Genomic DNA, 17991 nt, shown 5'->3' on the forward strand with positions numbered 1-17991 from the left:
CGCTTGAAAAAAGTCAGAGGGGAACGACATGAGGGTTGTCTATAACGGGAAATCAGCAATGCTAACCAGACAGAACAATGGCTGCTCTTCATCACACAGTACAATGCAGCACCAGTCAGCCTCTACTCCTACTAGCTGCATCTGCTGCTTCACAATGGAGGTTCAGCAACGTCTGATAGCAGCTGAGATGAGAATGAGTCATTGTAAAAAGCCACAGTGTTTATGCTCATGTTTCTGATTGCAAAAACGCATGGTCGAATGCTCACTTGTTCAAACTCATAAAAAAATGTTTTTTATTGTCGTGAAGTCCCAGTGTTTCCATGGATACCAAATAACCTCAGTGCCCTCTTTATTAAGCCATAAAGTCTACTTTTATGATGCATATAATGCTCCGTTTCTGTTGACACTGTCACAGAGGTTTAGCATTGAGGTTATAGTTAGTGATGCTTTTGTATTGGACTGCTGCATTACAGTGTATTGAGAGCTGTTTCTGATGGTGTGCCCTCCTAATTTATGTAAATAGGGAAGACAAAAAATTAGAAAAAATTATGACCACAGTAACAAACATATAGTTTAATTTACACATATCTGACAAAACTTTCACCGAAAAATTGTGAGCTTTGTGAATGCATGCTATGGCAGTTGCGTTAGATTACATTAGAGTGTACTGTCAAAGAGTGTGGGGGAGAAAATTATTTTTAACTTTTGAGTTAAGCATTAAGGCAGTGATTACCAACATTTTTGGCAGGTGAGCCCTTAAAATAAAGCCATGTCTGCTTGCAGTTCTTCTTGAATCTAAGCTGAGAGCATATTAAATAACTTTCAGAGGCCCGAAAAGAGAAAAGATTCTCGCAATTGACAAGAAATTACAGAAAAGTCTGAAAAAAAATATGACAGTTTGAGTATCAGAACAATATTGTTCTTTTCTTTCCCATCAGTCATCTTGTGACCCCTCAGATTTATCTTGTGAGAGGTCCAGACCCCAGATAGTTTTCTGAATTCACTCTGCAGTGATGTTACAATGGTAAGTTGTGTGTCTTTTGATCGAGCGTGAACAAGTCTTTTCTTTCTTTGAAAGGCACAGAGACCAGATGGCAGCGATGATGTCATCTTGAGACAAATCCTGGAGTTTCCTCGTGGACAGTTAATAATACAGAGACTCCTAGTTTATGAGAGTAAGGATGGTGATTTTACTGGGAGAAGGGTTTTGTGATTCACAGCTGAAAACTCTGCATTTACAGTATTTTAAACTGTTCTTTGTGTCATATTTAAAGAAAAGAATCTATGAGTCAATCACCATTTCCCTGCCAATGGACTCACTGCAGCTATTCTCACCTAATGACAACATATATGATTCGTTATTTCACAGTTTATGTGTTTGCTTTAAGTGAACTAACAGGATGAAAATCTGTTTCGGTGTGCATTTTCTCTGTAAACATAAGGTATTAGTGGCATGCACATATTGGGACTGTGATGCTCACAGATATTTCTTCTATCTTTTCTGTATGAGTTATGCCATTTGATAGAATGTGTTGGACCAAACAGTGGTTGATTCATTAAAAACTCTGAAGACGTTTGTTTCATTTAATGATTTATTGACATTTACTTTTTTCCCACCATGGTTTCTCTTGATACCAATAGCATTTACCATAAAGTTTCTTTTTCATTTAAATTACATTTATAATGTTTTACTCACATACACATTTATTGTTTAATTTTCTTATTGCAATAAACAAGAGTAGCCAGAATGAGTCAGGTATTGCTACAGTTCGCCATACAAACTCTTTGTCCCCTCAGACAATGAAATTCAAAAATAACTTTATTGGCAAGACAAAATTACAACATAGCCTCTCCATCTTTCTCTCTGCTCTGGGAGAGGCTGAGGGCAGAATAAGGCTAAGGCTAGTAGCCTAAACACAGCTAACATGAAATACCTGCCCAGAAAATAGGAATCTAACATTTATTTGCCATGTGTGTATGAATAATGGAGGATAAGGATGAATCAGTGGGAATTACCACAGAATGAACATATCTAAGAAAATATGAACATATCTGTGGCGCTGCTGCTACTTGGCTGACCTACCAGGGGCAATATTGCAGTACTTTCATTTGGCTGAGTCATTGATCAAGTCTCTGATAGCATCCAGGATGATTGATCAATCTTCCCAAACCAAACATGTGCAGGTTTTTATCTCCATTGCTGTATTAAGCCACTTTATAGCTCCAGGTTGCCTCTGTCTCTGATTGGTGGGAAGTGGGGAGAGAGCAGGTCCCAACTCACACTCGAATACATATGGTACACACACCAACAGGAAGGAGAGCACGAATCCTGGAATAGTAACTCACTCACAAAATGAACTCTGCAAAGAAGGTTTCGATCAGCAACGAAAAAGAGCACAGCGGTGGAAGCCAACGCCAAGCCAGCTTCTTCTTTAAGTAATGGCATTGATAATGTTCCTCAGGATTTTCACTTAAACACATTTGTCACACACAGAAAAAAAAATGCAACTCAGTAAGTCCAACTAAAAATAAGCCTGTTGAACAAATCTAGCTTTAATCCCTTGATACCTGGCGTTGTACCCTGTTCCCCAAGCAGAGATTACCATAGTAAAAAGGCCCTTTAATATGAAGGGTCGGTCCCTAAGCCCAGTTACACCTCTGTCTCTCTCTGTCTCCCTCTCAATCCCTTCGAGGGCTTGTACTCCACATGGAAGAACAGAAAAGTCTGTCAGCTGGCGTGCTCCCAGTTTACACATGACTCCAGACAACATGTCACAACATGTCACAATGATAACAAGTCACTCTGATAAAAATTGCTCATTGCATTGCAATATTCAGACAAAGGTAAGACATTAGAGCTCATTGCTTCTCAATGAAAGGGCACAGTGTACATCTCGTTCAGAAAAGGGTGATAGTTTCAAGCCGTCGAGCAAGATGGTTCTGCTGCTGCTGCTTAGCTACCTTTTGTGGTTCCCCGCTGAATCAGTTGGTCGGCCTGTGTGTCAGTCTGTCTGAGTCAACAATTATGTATCACCACCATCCAGTAATTCTACCCCTCTCTTCTTTTCCCTACATGGATGCAGTTATTAACATTTTCTACCTACAAAAATATTTTTATCGTGTTTTCCATTTTTTATGTGTGATATAAATGCAAACCAACAGTCCAAACCAAACAAAACAAAGTGCTCACCAGTCTTTGTAAAAGAAAACAAGTCATGGTGCATTTCATGGCTTTCAGTTGTAAGACAGGAAGTATCGATAGATGCCTTGAGCTGGATGTCTCGGCTCCCGCTCTGGGCGGCCTCGCTGGGCTTCTAGCTCGGTTGTCACTCCAGCTCAAGATCATTTCTCCGAGAATGTATTTGGCTTTCATCTTCCTCTCTATAATTTGTTCCCTTCGAGCATTATGGTTGCCAACGTCCATGTGCCCTCCACTATAAACTCATTTGAACCATTGGACATGGGGGAGGTGAGGAAGAGGAGGAGGATCGGGCAGGAATGGAAGAGTTCAACCCAATGATGCACAAGCCTGACCCTGCAGGATCTTATTGCAAGGCTGCATGCAGAAACGACATAAATACATCAGTACACAGGGTCAACCTTAAGTCAAACTTCCCCACTTACACAGTGAATCAGCCTGCGAATGAAGACCAGGTAAACGCGAGGATGTCGATAACCTTCTTTTTGATGGCTTAATGTCAACAGTAGTGTCACCAAAAACATACGCGCTCTCCAGTACAGCATTTCTCATCACTGTAAATAAGAGAGCAGATTCTTGCCATCAAACTCAATCAAAGGTAAAGACAGGGATCAAATACAGCAGTACAGTATGTACCAATGTGCGACTTCTGCTTGTTCCTCCATCCTCTCTTCCCTTTAGTGAGGCCCTTCTCTGACTGTAATGGAGGTTGGCAGATGTACCCTGTAGCGATTTTTGTTGGTACAGTCTATTTTAAAACACAGATTCGTTTGGCCCTGTGTGTGTCTGCATGCTGCCTGGGGTCAATCCATCCACTGACCCGTGCCAGCCCTCCTCTCACCTCACTGTCTCAGGAAATGACAGGGGAGTGCAATCCCCCACAGTCACTTTTCTGCTCTCTTAACCCCCCTGCCCTCCCCCACCCCAGCACCAGACATGTTCAGATGCGGCTACCACCTGCCTGTCAGCCGAAGTCATGTTGTTTCTAGCGAGGACCTAGTGTCACAAACTGAGGAGTTGTTGGCCTCCGGCGCAGAAGGGGACATGTACAGTACCATGGAGGCCGCCACAGCTACATGTGGCGCATACAGCAAAGACCGATGGAAGCAGCTACCCTACTGACATAACATTATTGTCTTGGTTTTTGAGGTGCATAGGATGAGAAGAACACATTGAGCCGCGATGACAGGAGAAAACCAACCTGGCCCAGAATAATTATGTAACACTACGTGTGGTTTTAATGTTTCTAGAAAGGTCTGCGTGTGTTTCTTCTGTAGCTATCGAGGCGGCCATGACAGGGCCACAGTGCAAGGGAGAGGGACCGGGGGAGATGAGAGATGTACAAGGAAGTTCAATGCATAATGAAAATCTCCCCTCTGCTCATTCCATCTGTGGATCACTCAGAAGTCTTTGAAATGAAGGGAGAGTTTCAGGTAAAGGGAAGAAAGAGAGACATACTTCTACTCCTTTCCGCTGCTCTTTCCCTTGCTTTTCTCTCAGTTCGATATTCAAATGGTTGTTTTTTTTTTCCCCCTTCAATTGCTGTTTGTTGATCATGTTTGTATCTTCACAGTGTGCTTTTGGAGTGGCTGTTCCTGACTGGCCGAAGTCAACGGGTGATGTGTCAGTACGGGGAGAAGAGGATTGGCCCATGGGTGGTGCGGATGGGTCCGGGCGCGGGTCTCAGGATGGCGTGGCTGAGAGGCGGGCCTTGCAATAGGTGATGGTGCGGGTGGGGCGCAGGAGCTGCTGCCCGGAGAGCCAGCGGGTTCGAGGAAGCTGCAGCGGCCATTGCTGCAGCAACAGCCAAGGGGTTGGGCAACAGCCCTGCACCCAAAGCTTTGGTGAGATCCTTGGAGAAGGTCAAAGAAGACTACAAACAGAAGGCGGTGCACAGAGAGACAAAAGACAAGAGAGAGAGAGGGAGAGAGAGAGGGATAAAATGATTAGTTCCAGAAGGTCAACACATGGAGGGGAAACAGATTGACCCCAATGCCGTAATGCAGATGTTTCAGTTCACTTGAGTTAATATTTTATGGAGGAATACACAAAACAGAAAAAAATAGAAAGAGAAACTGAACATCGGGCTTTTGTAGGGATCAAACCAACACACTCCGCGGCCTTGCAGACCTCATGTTCTCGATTATCGCTGTCTATCTGATCTGCAGATCTCAGGTTTGCTGACTGTGTTACGAGAGGAGTCAGAATTCAACAGTGAAACTTGAAAAGTTACCGTCAGATCAGCTCCCCTGTGCTTCTTGTGCCGGCTGAGGAGGGGGTTAGGCTTGCCCGCCATGCCATCCCGGTGCCTTCGACTTGATATGTGCTGAAAGGAAAGAACGCAGGCACATAATTTATTGACATTTCCCTGAGCGAAAATATTTCCCATAGACAAAGAATCCAGCCATGTGAAAAAGCAGATTTATGTACAGTTTTGGGAATGATTATGTGTTGAGACCATTCTGGAGACCATGGATTTTACAATGTGATGTAATGAAATGAGACTGTGCTCCAAATTTAGACAATTATGGCAATCAGAAATGCTCTCACCAACGCATCAAAAAGTCATCTTAAGAACTATTTCCAAAGAGCCAGAAATGCTCTGTGTTAAATATTTTACAGATGACAATCAAATCCAATTTTCACATTAAAATACATGGGGAACATAATTTCCTCCTTCTACCTGTTTGAGTTGCAGTTCGGAGTTGACCCGCACATTGCAGATCTCACAGTGGAAGGTTCGTTCCTGAGTGTTGGGGTCCACCGGCCCCCCTCCCTGCTCTCCACTGGGTTTGGGGCCCAGGCGAGGATATGCCTTGATGGGGCCCAGCCCGCTCCGTGCCTCAAGGATAGTTTTGTGTTTGGTACCTGCAGGCAGACACACACACACACACACACACACACACACACACACACACACACACAAGCAAAAACACAGGTCAGTAATGCCATTAACCAAGATGAAATTACATATTTAGAAGCTAATAGAATCGAATGAAAGAATGCAGTGGAGATGACTCTATTTATAACATATGAGTCACGCTGCTTTCATCTGTCTGGAGTAAAATGAGTCTGGACTGCATTTCTGTGGAACTCAAAGCACTGATGGAGACACAGTGATGGTGACAAATATCAGGGCATGAAAGAAAAGAAAATGAGCCAATGGCTTGATTCTCCAGTATATTACCACATATGCACAGCAGAGCCAGTCTCAGTATAAAGTTGTAGTGCTCAGTTTTTACCACTAGAGGGCTGCAGTCAGACAGCTGGACGATGCACTCAAAGCTCTCTCTGTTCATGTTATAATAAGTAGTAGATCATTTTTGATTCAGCTGGTTGGATGAGATAAGGTCATACAGTGTGCGCTGTGGTAAATTATATCACCATGTGTGCCATCAATGACAGCGCTGGACCACTGAACCCTCACTGTCAAGATCAATAATTTTGACTGTAAATGCCAACGTCTGGAAATTTATGCCCCGGGTATTATGAGAAGCAGGTTCGTCTGGTCTGAGGATGGATTTGCTGTGCTGATCGTGTCACCTGTACTTTTTACTGTTTCACTCAATATTAATGTGATGAAATAACAATATTTTAAGGGCCGTAGCTCAGTGTTTTGTTATCATGGGAACAAAGGAAGATATTTCAAATCTGATTCTGAATAAGGTTCATGCTGTATTACACTTCATACAATCATATTTCTGGTTAAACAGACAATGATCTGTCTATCATCAGTACTGCTGGGCAATCCAAATTGTTTTATAGATGATGTATAAGACACAAAACACTTAAATGATAAAACTCAGTATAATGTGTTTCTCAGCAAAACAAAGTGGAAACAGTTACATGTGAGCTCAGCACCCTGCTATTGATCGTGATTCCAGCAAGAATGAAAACATTCAGCAATTCAAAGAACATATGCTGTCAGATGTTGTCAATAAAAGATGTCCACCAGCTCTCTAAACTGAGGGGATGAACGCTGCATACGTTTTTGTATATTATTACTGCATGCAGCGCTTTCTTAACTTGGACAGTCCCACTCCAGGTGGCTGAACAGAGTATCTCTTCGCACATTACTTTCCCTTTCAAGTGGTCACACCAAAGAATGTCGTCAAGTAATCACACATTTTGTTCGTGGCTGAGAGGTTTTAGTCATGCCCCCCACCCCCGTCAACCCCTCACAGCCTTTACTGCTACGCCTCTCTACTCTCAGAGTCGAGCATCCCACTGTCATTGGCTCTGACTTTTAGCCACTCTCTGACGTCCCTCCCAGAGTTAAGGTTACAGAGGAGAGAGAAATCATTTGGATGGGGTGGCCGGTGGGGAGCATGGAGGCTGTGGGCTCCGCTGGGGAGGAAGGGGCTGGAATGACGGATTTTGCTCATGGCCAGAAATTTGCTCTTGGCGTGTCTTTTTTTTGCCTTCGTTCTATTTTGGTCTGACAATGGACGGCCCACTGGATTTTTTTGTCTTTGTAAGGTTGACTCATAATGTCAACCAGGACACAAGCAGACAAGGCACATTCGAAAACACATAAATAGGCGCTGGGCTGACAGGAAATTGTTTCAGAAATCTTGAAATAACACTATGTACATAACATACTGTTTTTCTTTTTTTTCGTTTTTCTCTGCTGTTTGTTCTGTGACAGGCACGTTGCCTGTCTTGATGTCTGCACGACATGTGTTTTTATTTTTGAACCCCGCTAATATGCACAGTTTTGATTTCGAGGGTGATTACTTCCAGATCATTTCCCGAGTTTCAACTGTTTCAGCTCTCAGTCATCCAGAGGTTGACATGTGGAGTCAACTGGATGACAGCAGGCTGTGACCTCTGTATATGAGTGATCTCTTTTCATACTTGCATATGCGTGTGCATCATTAACATGCTAGTAGGCAGAGGTAACAAAATCTATTGTTGTGGAGTCATTAGACTGATAAAGCATGAATTCCAAAAGCCCTTCAGAGGTTAATCTAGCCATAACGGTGGTGGTGTTTGCAGTTTTATTGATTATTACTTATTATTCAAATTTAAAAGGTATTTGTTGTCTGCTTTCATGGCTGAACTGGCTGCACCAAACATTACTCAAGGCAAGTGGGATGCAGTTACAGTGAGTCAGTGCCTCATTGTCTGTTGTGCCTCTGTATTTTTTCTTTATGTGCAGGGGAGTGTGTAACTCCCCAGAATAAAGAGTGGAGGTCAGCACATTCAAAATGTCCCCAGGGGGGAACAAGGTCAAAAAGATTGCTAAGTTGGTAGGGCATGAAGGATTAAAGCAGGCAGCGGACACCTGAGGGGTATTTGGTGCCCTGAGAAAGTGTCATCATGTGTGAAAGCTGTATGACAGAATGTTGAAGCTGGTACTGTGGTGAGCTCACCCACATAACAACCTATTTTTCTCCTATTCCCCCGCTTAAATCCCTCATGCAGTGGTTACCCGCTTTTACCATCCTCCTCTGCAACTTTTTCAAGTGGAAGGCTTTAGGCTATGGGGAACAGCTTTTATGCTGCGTGCTGCAAATGACAAGACAAATCATTAATGTTTGAGTGCAGGAGAGTTTTCTCTTATATTATTATGTCTTGTGTGGGTGAAGCAAATGGAGTGTGTTAGCAAAGTGCGGCATGAGAGAGCGGCCACACACAGGTGAGGCACCTCGACAGAGCTCCTGAAACCAGGAGATCGGTGCTCGGTTACATAGGCCGAGGCTGTCAGTGTCAAACAGATTGCTTATCTGCTGATCAGTGCTCTTCTCAGTACCCTCTGTTGGGTCGCAGTCAAGTCATCAGCTCAGCTGGTAACACTGACAGGAGGGCGGTCAGGTAATACGTGGGGAGCAGTTTGTGTGTCTTTGAGCCAAAAGCTAAGATAAACAATGTCTATTTGTGTTATTTCACATTTAACACATGATTCAGCCTCCACACAGTTCATAAAAAAACTGCTGCATTGTTCTAGACACCTGGTGTGAGGAGTGTAATAACTCAGTAAAATGCCATGTTCTGAATCTGTCTGAAAAGCAGCAATTACTAATTTAGAAGTAGTGCAGAATGTAAAAAATATATAAATACTAATATACAATATATAAGATAAAAAATTGTAAATAGGTGAGAATTTAACAGCAAGTCTTATTACATGAATGGTTGATGTTATGTGATATGTGACTCTTCTTTATGAAGTAAATATTTTGATTTCGTGGGAAAAATGTAGATATCCAGCATCATTTAAAAGCAGCACTGTTAAACTGTCAGAGTTGTGAACTGAAACTGGGGTTTTCAATGACTTTCTTCTCTTTAATTGGCCAAATTTTGGTTTTCCTCCAAGCCCACTAATTGTCTTTACATTATGGTATTACACAGAGAACCACAGCAGTTTGTTTTTTTTTTCACTTTTTTTCACAATTTTCAAATTCCATTTTAGAAAGTCGTAACATACTCAGTTGTTGCTAAATGGGTGTTTGTTGGTAAAACTCCTCTGATACACAGGATGTGCTGTGTTTTGTTTCCAGCAACAACAACAACAACAGCTGTGCGGGTTGAGTAAACAGAGAAGAATCCAGCCATAGCTGGAAATCAGAGGGACAAAGTTCCTTCTGCAGAAAGTCATAGTTCATCAACGGGCGATCCAAGGAGAATATTAGTTTGATTACCAACTATTTCCTGGAAAGTGCCGAAGTACTGCAGTGATTTCAGCCAATCAGACCTCACAGATTATCGTACCTTTGTTGTGGGCCTCCAGCTGTGACAAGGAATTGACAGCCACCTTGCACAGGGAGCAGTACAGCAACTTCTTGGCCTTGTCTTCCTCTGTCTCCGGGTTGGATGGGCTGCTGGAGGCCGAGGTGCCGGTGGTTCCTGAAACTGGGGGTCCAGCTCCGGGCTGCTCTGAGCTGGCGTTGCCACTGCCGCAGCCTGGGGAGGAGGAGGAAGGGGGCATCAGGGGAGGGGTCGGGGTGGGCAGGAGGGGGCACACTGAGGGCACGGGGGAGTCCATGGGTGGGGTGGGTGGGGTGGTGAGAGGAAGAAGGGGCCCCGGGGCCAGCAGGGGCCCGTTTAACTGTGACAGAGACCGTGGTTCATCTACAGAAGCAAAAGCAGAAACATAGAAAGAAAAATGAATGCATGTGCACCATGGACAAAAATCAAAGACCTGATTCTGTAGTCTAAAAAGTGCATAACTCAAACAATAAAGTGTTTTACTGTTGACTTCATTGTCTTTAAACTTTGTGGCGAAGCAGAGTTCCCCTGAAAATACCTCAGTGCTATGTCAAACCACATCGCTAACCACTCCCAGTTGAATGTGGACAGCACGGCCTGCTGCTAAGATCAGACAGACCAACATAAAGAGCTTGCAGACGGAAGTGCTTTTTATTTCCTACTGTATGCTCCACAAGTGGTTGAAAAGAGTTCCTTTTAATCTAACTGACTTATAAAGTGGATCGCAGGAGGAAATCTGACATCCCATGAGTGTAGAGGGACGGGTATGCGTTTAATGTTTCTAGGCTTTTTGATGCTTTCAAGCCAATCTGCCACTGATGTGGTCTCATCTTATTTAAACGTTTCTGAAGGGAGAAATCGGAGACAGATACCTCTGCCTGTGCGTGTTTTGACTCTTTCCTACACACCTGTTGTTTCTGGCTGGGGTTGAAGCAACATGGCACTTGCTTTGTCACAGGGCAAGACATGAAGTCCAAAGGAAATAAGTGAGCTCTCCTCTTACTTTTCCCTCTGCTTTCTCTCTGCAATTTTCATTTCTTTTTGTTGCATGTGTCTGATTGTATGATGGTGTCTTTTGCTTTTTCCATCACAGAACATGTTTACATTTCCAGACACATGTTTCTGGTCAGCCACTCCCATACGCAATGACTCTGGTATTCGCTAAGCAATGGGTGTTGGCTGAAAAAAGACCCCCTAAATTTGGGTGGGGTATTCAGAACTCCCCCATCATCAGGCACTAGCAGGCCCTTCTCCAAGCTCCACAGGATGTAGCGTCGAGCGCAGGCAACGGAAAAGCCCCACTGGATTATGGCATTAAAGGGATAACATGGAATATTTCTGGGAAGAAAACAAATATTGACTTTAACCGCTCAATTTCCTTTTAAGGATTTCCACATATGCTTTGGCATTTTGTTACATGAGTCCACAGGGGTTGTGATTTTGTTCCACTCGGTGACTATATGATCATCTGTGTAATACGTATAACTTCAGAGTTGCCCTGGCTACTCCATTACATCATCTCTGATGAACATGCCATTGTGAATGCTTTCCATTCCACTGCTGTCCAAGATCAAAATTCTCTCTTTCCATATTGGAAGTTTCCAGCTGCAAAGCTGCTGGCTGCACAGAACGTTTGTCAAACAGATGTTTTGCTGAAAAGGAGAAAAAATGATATTTCTTTCTCTGACTCGATATGGCATTGAGGAGTCAATAAACCAGGCTTGGATCAAAGTGCACTGTGAGGGTAAATGCTCTTTTGGAGAGGTTTGTGTCTCATAATGTGCTTATGTTGCCACATCGCTGACTGAGCTGGTTAAGTTGATAGCAGAGTTTGTACCTGCAAGTGCAGGAAAGACAGTGACAAAGCAAAAGCAGTTCTCTCCTGTATTGTTGTTGGATTTTGCCCACGCACAGGCCGGCACATACACATGAAATGAGGAGAAACAAACCCAGAATCTACAGCGTCCATAACATGTGGTTTGAGTTAAGATCAAGTGCTGGGGAATGAAGGTGGTTGGCCAAATAGTAATGAGGGATTTCATGAGGTCTGCCATACCAAACCATCACATCCAGGCACTGTTTTCACCTCATACCACAGTGAATCTCTCCTACACTCATCCCCCTTAGAACAAGTTCATCTTGAGGCTAAACCCTCAGGCCCCTCATACCCACAATAATTCACCATCTTTCTCAGCAACCAGAAACTCTGAATCTCACTGAGCAGCAAAGTGTTTCTTTTTGTCGTATTTACTGACTGAAATGAAAAGTGTGAGAGATTTGCTCCAGTACTCTCACCGAGCAGCAGACACAAATTATTTTTCTTGCCCTGAAAATTTGGCTGTCAGAGTTACTTAATTCTCCAGAAACTGGGGATATGTTGCAAGTCTAATTAAACATTGATAAGGCACTTAACTGACCTTCTTTCCCACTAGCTGGCCTCATAGCCAAACAGAAGAAGACATTATTCACTGGGAGAGGTCAGCAGAGGCAGATAACTCAGTCCAGATGCTTTACACTATAGCCTGGTGTGTCTGCATTGCCTTAACCCACTTCAGGAAATTAAAGCTATGTATAGTATGCAGTCCACGGGGAGAGGTTTTGTTGATAAAGCCATGGGATTTAATACAGTCTAATTCAAATTCAGACCAAAAGCACTTCCGTTGTTTGCTGCAAGAGTCAAAGTTCATCCTGACTCCCAAAGTCTTTCTCCAGTTTGCAATAGCTGCTTGGAAATGTGAAAACTATCTGATTGTGGATGTGGCGAGGAAGGTATTATATTAAGGAGTGCCTGTGTCAGCAAGTGTTCCTTATTGTACAAAGAATGTAAGTGATCCCACTGGGTCGGCAACCACGTTAAGAGGAGGCTTTTTGCCGTTACATGAGATGTAAAGTTGAAAGCAGAACAGCAGAGTTATTGCTGTAATCAGTCCTGTGTGGAACATTATGCAGTGATGGATATGCTTTGTTTATTTTAAATGTCGGATAAAAGCGGTGCAATTTAAACCAAGGTAAACAGATTACAGAGACTTCCTTCGTTGTGAGTTACAAGTCATCAACAAACTGTTCCAGCAAAAATACCAGGAGGTTTAACACAGGTCTGGTGTATTGACTGTGTGGGTATGATTGCTCGAAGGTGGGCATGTTTTTATGTGTATGTACTTGTTTTGGTGTGTGTGAGAGATCAGTGTAGTCCCCCCCCCCCCCCCCCCCCCTTCTTAATCATTAACAAGCTACGAAACCCAATGCTGCCCCGAGCTGAGCCTCATTCATAATGCAGTTGGGTGGCTTTTTCTCAGTCTGGCTTGCATCTGAACTCTGAGTCACACACACGCACACACGCACACAAACATTCAAATTACGTTTATTAGAGTCTCATGTTGATTATATCAGGTAGATTTCATCAAATATCCCAGTTCTGAGAAAAAGACTGGCTAATTCCCTGAAAATTCCCTGAAAAGACCAGCAAATAAGCGTCAACTCTGCGTAACTCAACACTAGAGTCACCTCATAGCCATGCAACCCAAGCCATCACATGAAAGTCATCTGTTTAATTGACCTTGGGTGTGTGTGTGTGTGTGTGTGTGCGCGTGAGTGTTTGTGTGGTCTAAAGAGCGCTATAATATCAGGGTGGTTTTAACAGGGCCCTTCATTAGAGTGGGAGTGTCAGACAGCAGAGGGATAAAGAGGAGGAGAAGGAGGGAGGGAAGAGCAGAGCTTCTCTCCAAGTAAACAGCTGCCTCTCCATCACCCGCAGGCCCAGCCAAACCCTCAGCTCACCGTTCCAAATCCCTTAAAGCCGAGGGCCTCCTCTTTGGGGGCAACTCTGACCACAAACCCTTTGAGGGCTATAAAATGCGTGACCTGTTCTAATAGCCGTAAGGTTAAGGAATCAACAGCTTCAAACAGCCCGTCGTAACTCACTGTTCTAGCCTTCAGCAAGGTCTTGATGTGTCGTGTTTATGGCCATCACTGTCGACTGCATTTGATATGTTAATGAGAAATGATGCAGTATAAAAGAGAAGGTCATAACAATGCTAGACTGTACAGCACTTCTATTGCATCACATCTGATTGTTTCAGAGGAATGTGATATTGTGTAAAACCCCAGATCAACAAGTAGACCATTTACAGAAAAAATCACTCATCATCAACAACAAATGCCGCTCTGTGTTGTAAGGGATTTGCACTGTGGGAAATCTTCTCGTTCCTCTATCTGTGTGCTGTGCTCGTATGGGCCTGGCCACATTGTTGGTGTATGTGTATTCGTGTGCATGCATTATGTGTATGTATCTGTGTGTCAGTTTTAGAGGAACTGCCCCAGAATGACCCGTGTCAGCCTCCACAGGCCAAACCACAGTGTCCATCCTCCAGTCGCTGCTTTCCCAGTTGAGGCCACGCACAGCTGCCTGCTCCCAAAGATCTGTCCCATGAGACCGTGGAGCGGAGGGACGGGATCATACTGAGGACATGCATACACACACAATCACGCTCTCACAAGCAAGCAAGCGTGCAGGCGAACCAGGAAGAGACAAGGTTCTAGGGTCACGAGACAGAGGCTTGGATGGAAAAAGGCATTCTTTCACATGTTGCTACTTTCAGATCTCGATCATGGCAGGCTTGTTTTGGCTGCTCATGCTCTTGGAGTTGAAGTCTCACTAATAGCAACCGGCCTGGAGCTGATCTCAGATCCCCCATGAGGAAAGGAGAGTGAAAAGGACTGGCCCTCTTACTACTCCGGGATCAGCTAAAGACATTTAGCTTTCGTGTTATTTTTATGGATAGAATAAGGGTCAAAGAGAGTAAAATGCCAAAGCCTCTGCTCTGCTATGTTGCTGCATTTTGGCATTTATTGGAATCGAGTTTCATCTTTTCATTCCTTGTGTTTGCTCTGCGCCCTCCTGTCAATAAGGTGGAAATGTCTGGTAAACAGTCAGCTACAGAAACTTTTGTAAATGTCAACAAAACGTGGCCAGTCTACTCGTTGCCTTGTGTGTAATCCAAGGACAGAGCGGTGGCACTGAGGGAATGGAAAATTCTGGGTGGAGAACAGAGAAGGGCAGAGACACACAGCACCCAGCCTCTGAATTATAGCTAGAAATAGGAAGATGAGCAAGACAGAGAGAAAATAAGACTGAGACAACACAGACAGCTAAAGACATACTGCTAAAGAAAGAGCTTGCAAGGCTTCAACCATCCTCATCAACTAATAAATCAATCTGCCAGAAGTGAATTACTTTTCAATCAAGTCAGATCAGCTGCTGTCTCTGCCCTATCGGATGCTGGCTTGGATCCTGGTCTATCAGACTCTTCCATAATGGTGTCATCTTTATTTTTTCTCAATCAGTCTTAGCACTCATTACCACCATCCAGGGCTCAGGCAACATGGTCTGTTTTGACTGTGACACATGGTGTTGCACTTCTTAATAACTCACTCACCAACATATGCACGCCACAGTGGGGTTCCTTGAAAAGATGCCAAAAAACTGCCATGTATGCCAACCGTCTAAATGGATGGACACCAAATCAGATTGCTCATCTGAATGAAGCATTGCTGTGGTTTCACTGGACTAATACACAGGATTGTCTGTGGTGCAGTAACGATGCTTCTGCTTTGATCAGCCCGTCACTCAAGCGGGACACCAGACGTCTGGTTTTCATGTTGGTTAGTCTAATATCCTCTCTGTGCTACCCAGCTTTTGGCCAGTCAAGATAAATCATTATTGTCCCTAATTGAGACATAAAAAACTAATGAAGCACGAGTATCTCTTTCGACAGTGAACATTTATTTATTTGTCTTTAGCAGGTGTAATGAATGCTTTTTGAATGTTATATATTCAGTCAAGTCTGTGCCATGATTTTAATTTAGACTTCTCAACCATCTTGGAAAACTGGGTCAGACTCTTCCTGTTTTTCTATCAACCTGCTTGCCTTCAGTCACCTGATCACTGGCTGTTCAGTCAATTCAGATTGACTTGGACCAGCTGCTTTGAAGTTAAGGCTAAATTGAGTTTCTTAATGTAATTTAATGTGTCCAGAACCACAGTAAGGAACTTATTCATCTGTGCCCCACTTTTAAAGTCACTTCCTCTCTATTGTGAAATCAAACTATGATTTAAAACAGTTATCTCAAAAAGAAGCAGACTGTTAAACTATCCTGGCACCTGAATTTTTTTATTTAGCTCTTTCACAATAGAAACGTCTCTGAATGTGAGTCAGTATGTGAGACCCAACTGTCAGAGCAAATAGTTTCTGTGGTTTGTGTGACAATGTTTTTGGCTGTAAAGTTCTGCTGCAGCCACATCAGACCACACAGAGGGTTAAGATGCTCACAGAAAGAACAATACACTGCAAAATTGCTATAATTAGATGCCTTTGTTATTCTTGCATATTTTCCATTCCATTTTCCAACAACACGATAAGACCCTGAACATCCTGTACAGTCTGTAATGATTATTTCTACAGTCACGATTCCAAAAAAGTTGGGACTCTGTGTGCAACACAAATAAAACAGAATGTGACAATTTGATAATCCTTGTTGACGTATACTCAATTGAAAACAGTACAAAGACTATATATTTAATGTTTGATTTCATCAGTTTCATTGATTTTTGTAAATATCTGCTTATTCTGAATTTGATACAGCAGCACGTTTCAAACAAGTTGGGACAGGAGCAACTAAAGACTGGGAAAGTTGTGGAATGCTCCAAAAACACCTGTTTGGAACATTCCACAGGTAAACAGGTTCATTCATCAGTGGCATTGCTCGGGTCTCTTGGGGCTCCAAGCAAGAAATCCCTGGGACCCCCACCCCACCCGTGCACGCCGCAAAAATTTGGCACACATAAATGCACAATTTCTGGGACATTTGAGATGAATACTGAAAAAAATTAGATTAGTGGTCTCAAAGTGAGGTCCCGGGACCAACAGAGGTTGGGGGCTCTAAGCATCTGCCTGGCTTGCCTGTCCACAAGCCCCGCCCCTGTCATTGGTAACAGGTGATAGTATCATGATTGGGTATGAAAGGCTCAGTCTTTCACAAGCAAGGATGGAGCGAGGTTCACCACTTTCTGAACACATGATTGTATAAAAGATATTACGACATGGGCTCAGGAATGATTTGTACACAGTTTGCAAATGAATGCATTCAGTTTTTATTTACATTTTACACACTGTCCCAACGTTTTTGGGATTGAGGATTGTGCAACAAAACTGACACAAGCACCTTTTCCGTTTCTGCTTCTGTTAGTATTGTCCACTCTCTTACCCGCTTTGCTAGGCTCGCTGTCTGGGGCAGTGCCAGGGGCTCCAGGTGGGGACGGGGAGGAGGTGGGGGGCACTGTATGAGGCTTGTCCCCCTCCTGAGGACGACTCTTAGAGGTCTCGATGCCTTTGACTCTCCTGGCATGGCGGTTTCCTTTGTAATGGGCTTCTGCCTGGCTCTACAGGACAACATGGAAAAAAAAACATATTAATGTAACTCCAATGCCGACAGGTGAATAAAACATTGCAGGCGGGATTAGACTCACTGTGACATCCGTACACACATGCATGTCATTATGACAGCATGTTATTCAATACACTCTGTGGAGCCACAGACAGCAGGCGGGTTTACAGTGGATACACAGATGGATTACAAGCATAGGAACAAAAGGATGCAATGAAGCAGTGATGGATACATTCGAGACCTTCCAACCCCCACAACCCTTTTCCCTCAATCATCTTTTTTGTCAGGATTCAAATTAACAAAAAAATCATCATGCAGTGAAACAGTACATCTGCTTTTGGATGACCTGTTTGTCTATATTGGACATAACTTCTGAGCTCAAAGTTTTGACATCCATTCCCTGCCATCTAAACCTCAACATACACCCTGACAATACTTGGCTCCAGCTTTTATTACTACAGTCACGCTGACAGACATGCCAAAGAGAGTTGAACTCGGGGCCAGTGGGATGCCACATTATCTGCCTGGAGGGCTCATAAATCCCATGCTGATACTCCCACATACAACACAGACAAACACACACACACACACACACACACACACACACACACACACACACACACACTAACACATTTTCACAG

General features: G+C 43.5%; 1 protein-coding gene across 2 annotated transcripts in view; it reads right to left on the bottom strand.

Annotated features, from left to right (window-relative positions):
• Positions 1-1581: 1581 nt before the first annotated feature.
• Positions 1582-17991, bottom strand: part of znf385a (zinc finger protein 385A) — a 55971-nt gene continuing 39561 nt past the window's right edge. For both annotated transcript variants that reach the window (XM_076739943.1, XM_076739944.1), the window contains 5 exons: positions 17171-17345; positions 9911-10270; positions 5883-6067; positions 5433-5525; positions 1582-5072 (listed from right to left, as the gene is read on the bottom strand). In XM_076739943.1, the coding sequence (XP_076596058.1) occupies positions 4824-5072; positions 5433-5525; positions 5883-6067; positions 9911-10270; positions 17171-17345 (1062 nt within the window). In that variant the 3' untranslated portion in view covers positions 1582-4823. The remainder of the gene's footprint in view (positions 5073-5432; positions 5526-5882; positions 6068-9910; positions 10271-17170; positions 17346-17991) is intronic.

Source organism: Chaetodon auriga, chromosome 10 (genome assembly GCF_051107435.1).
Source record: "Chaetodon auriga isolate fChaAug3 chromosome 10, fChaAug3.hap1, whole genome shotgun sequence".
NCBI classification, from domain to species: domain Eukaryota; kingdom Metazoa; phylum Chordata; class Actinopteri; order Chaetodontiformes; family Chaetodontidae; genus Chaetodon; species Chaetodon auriga.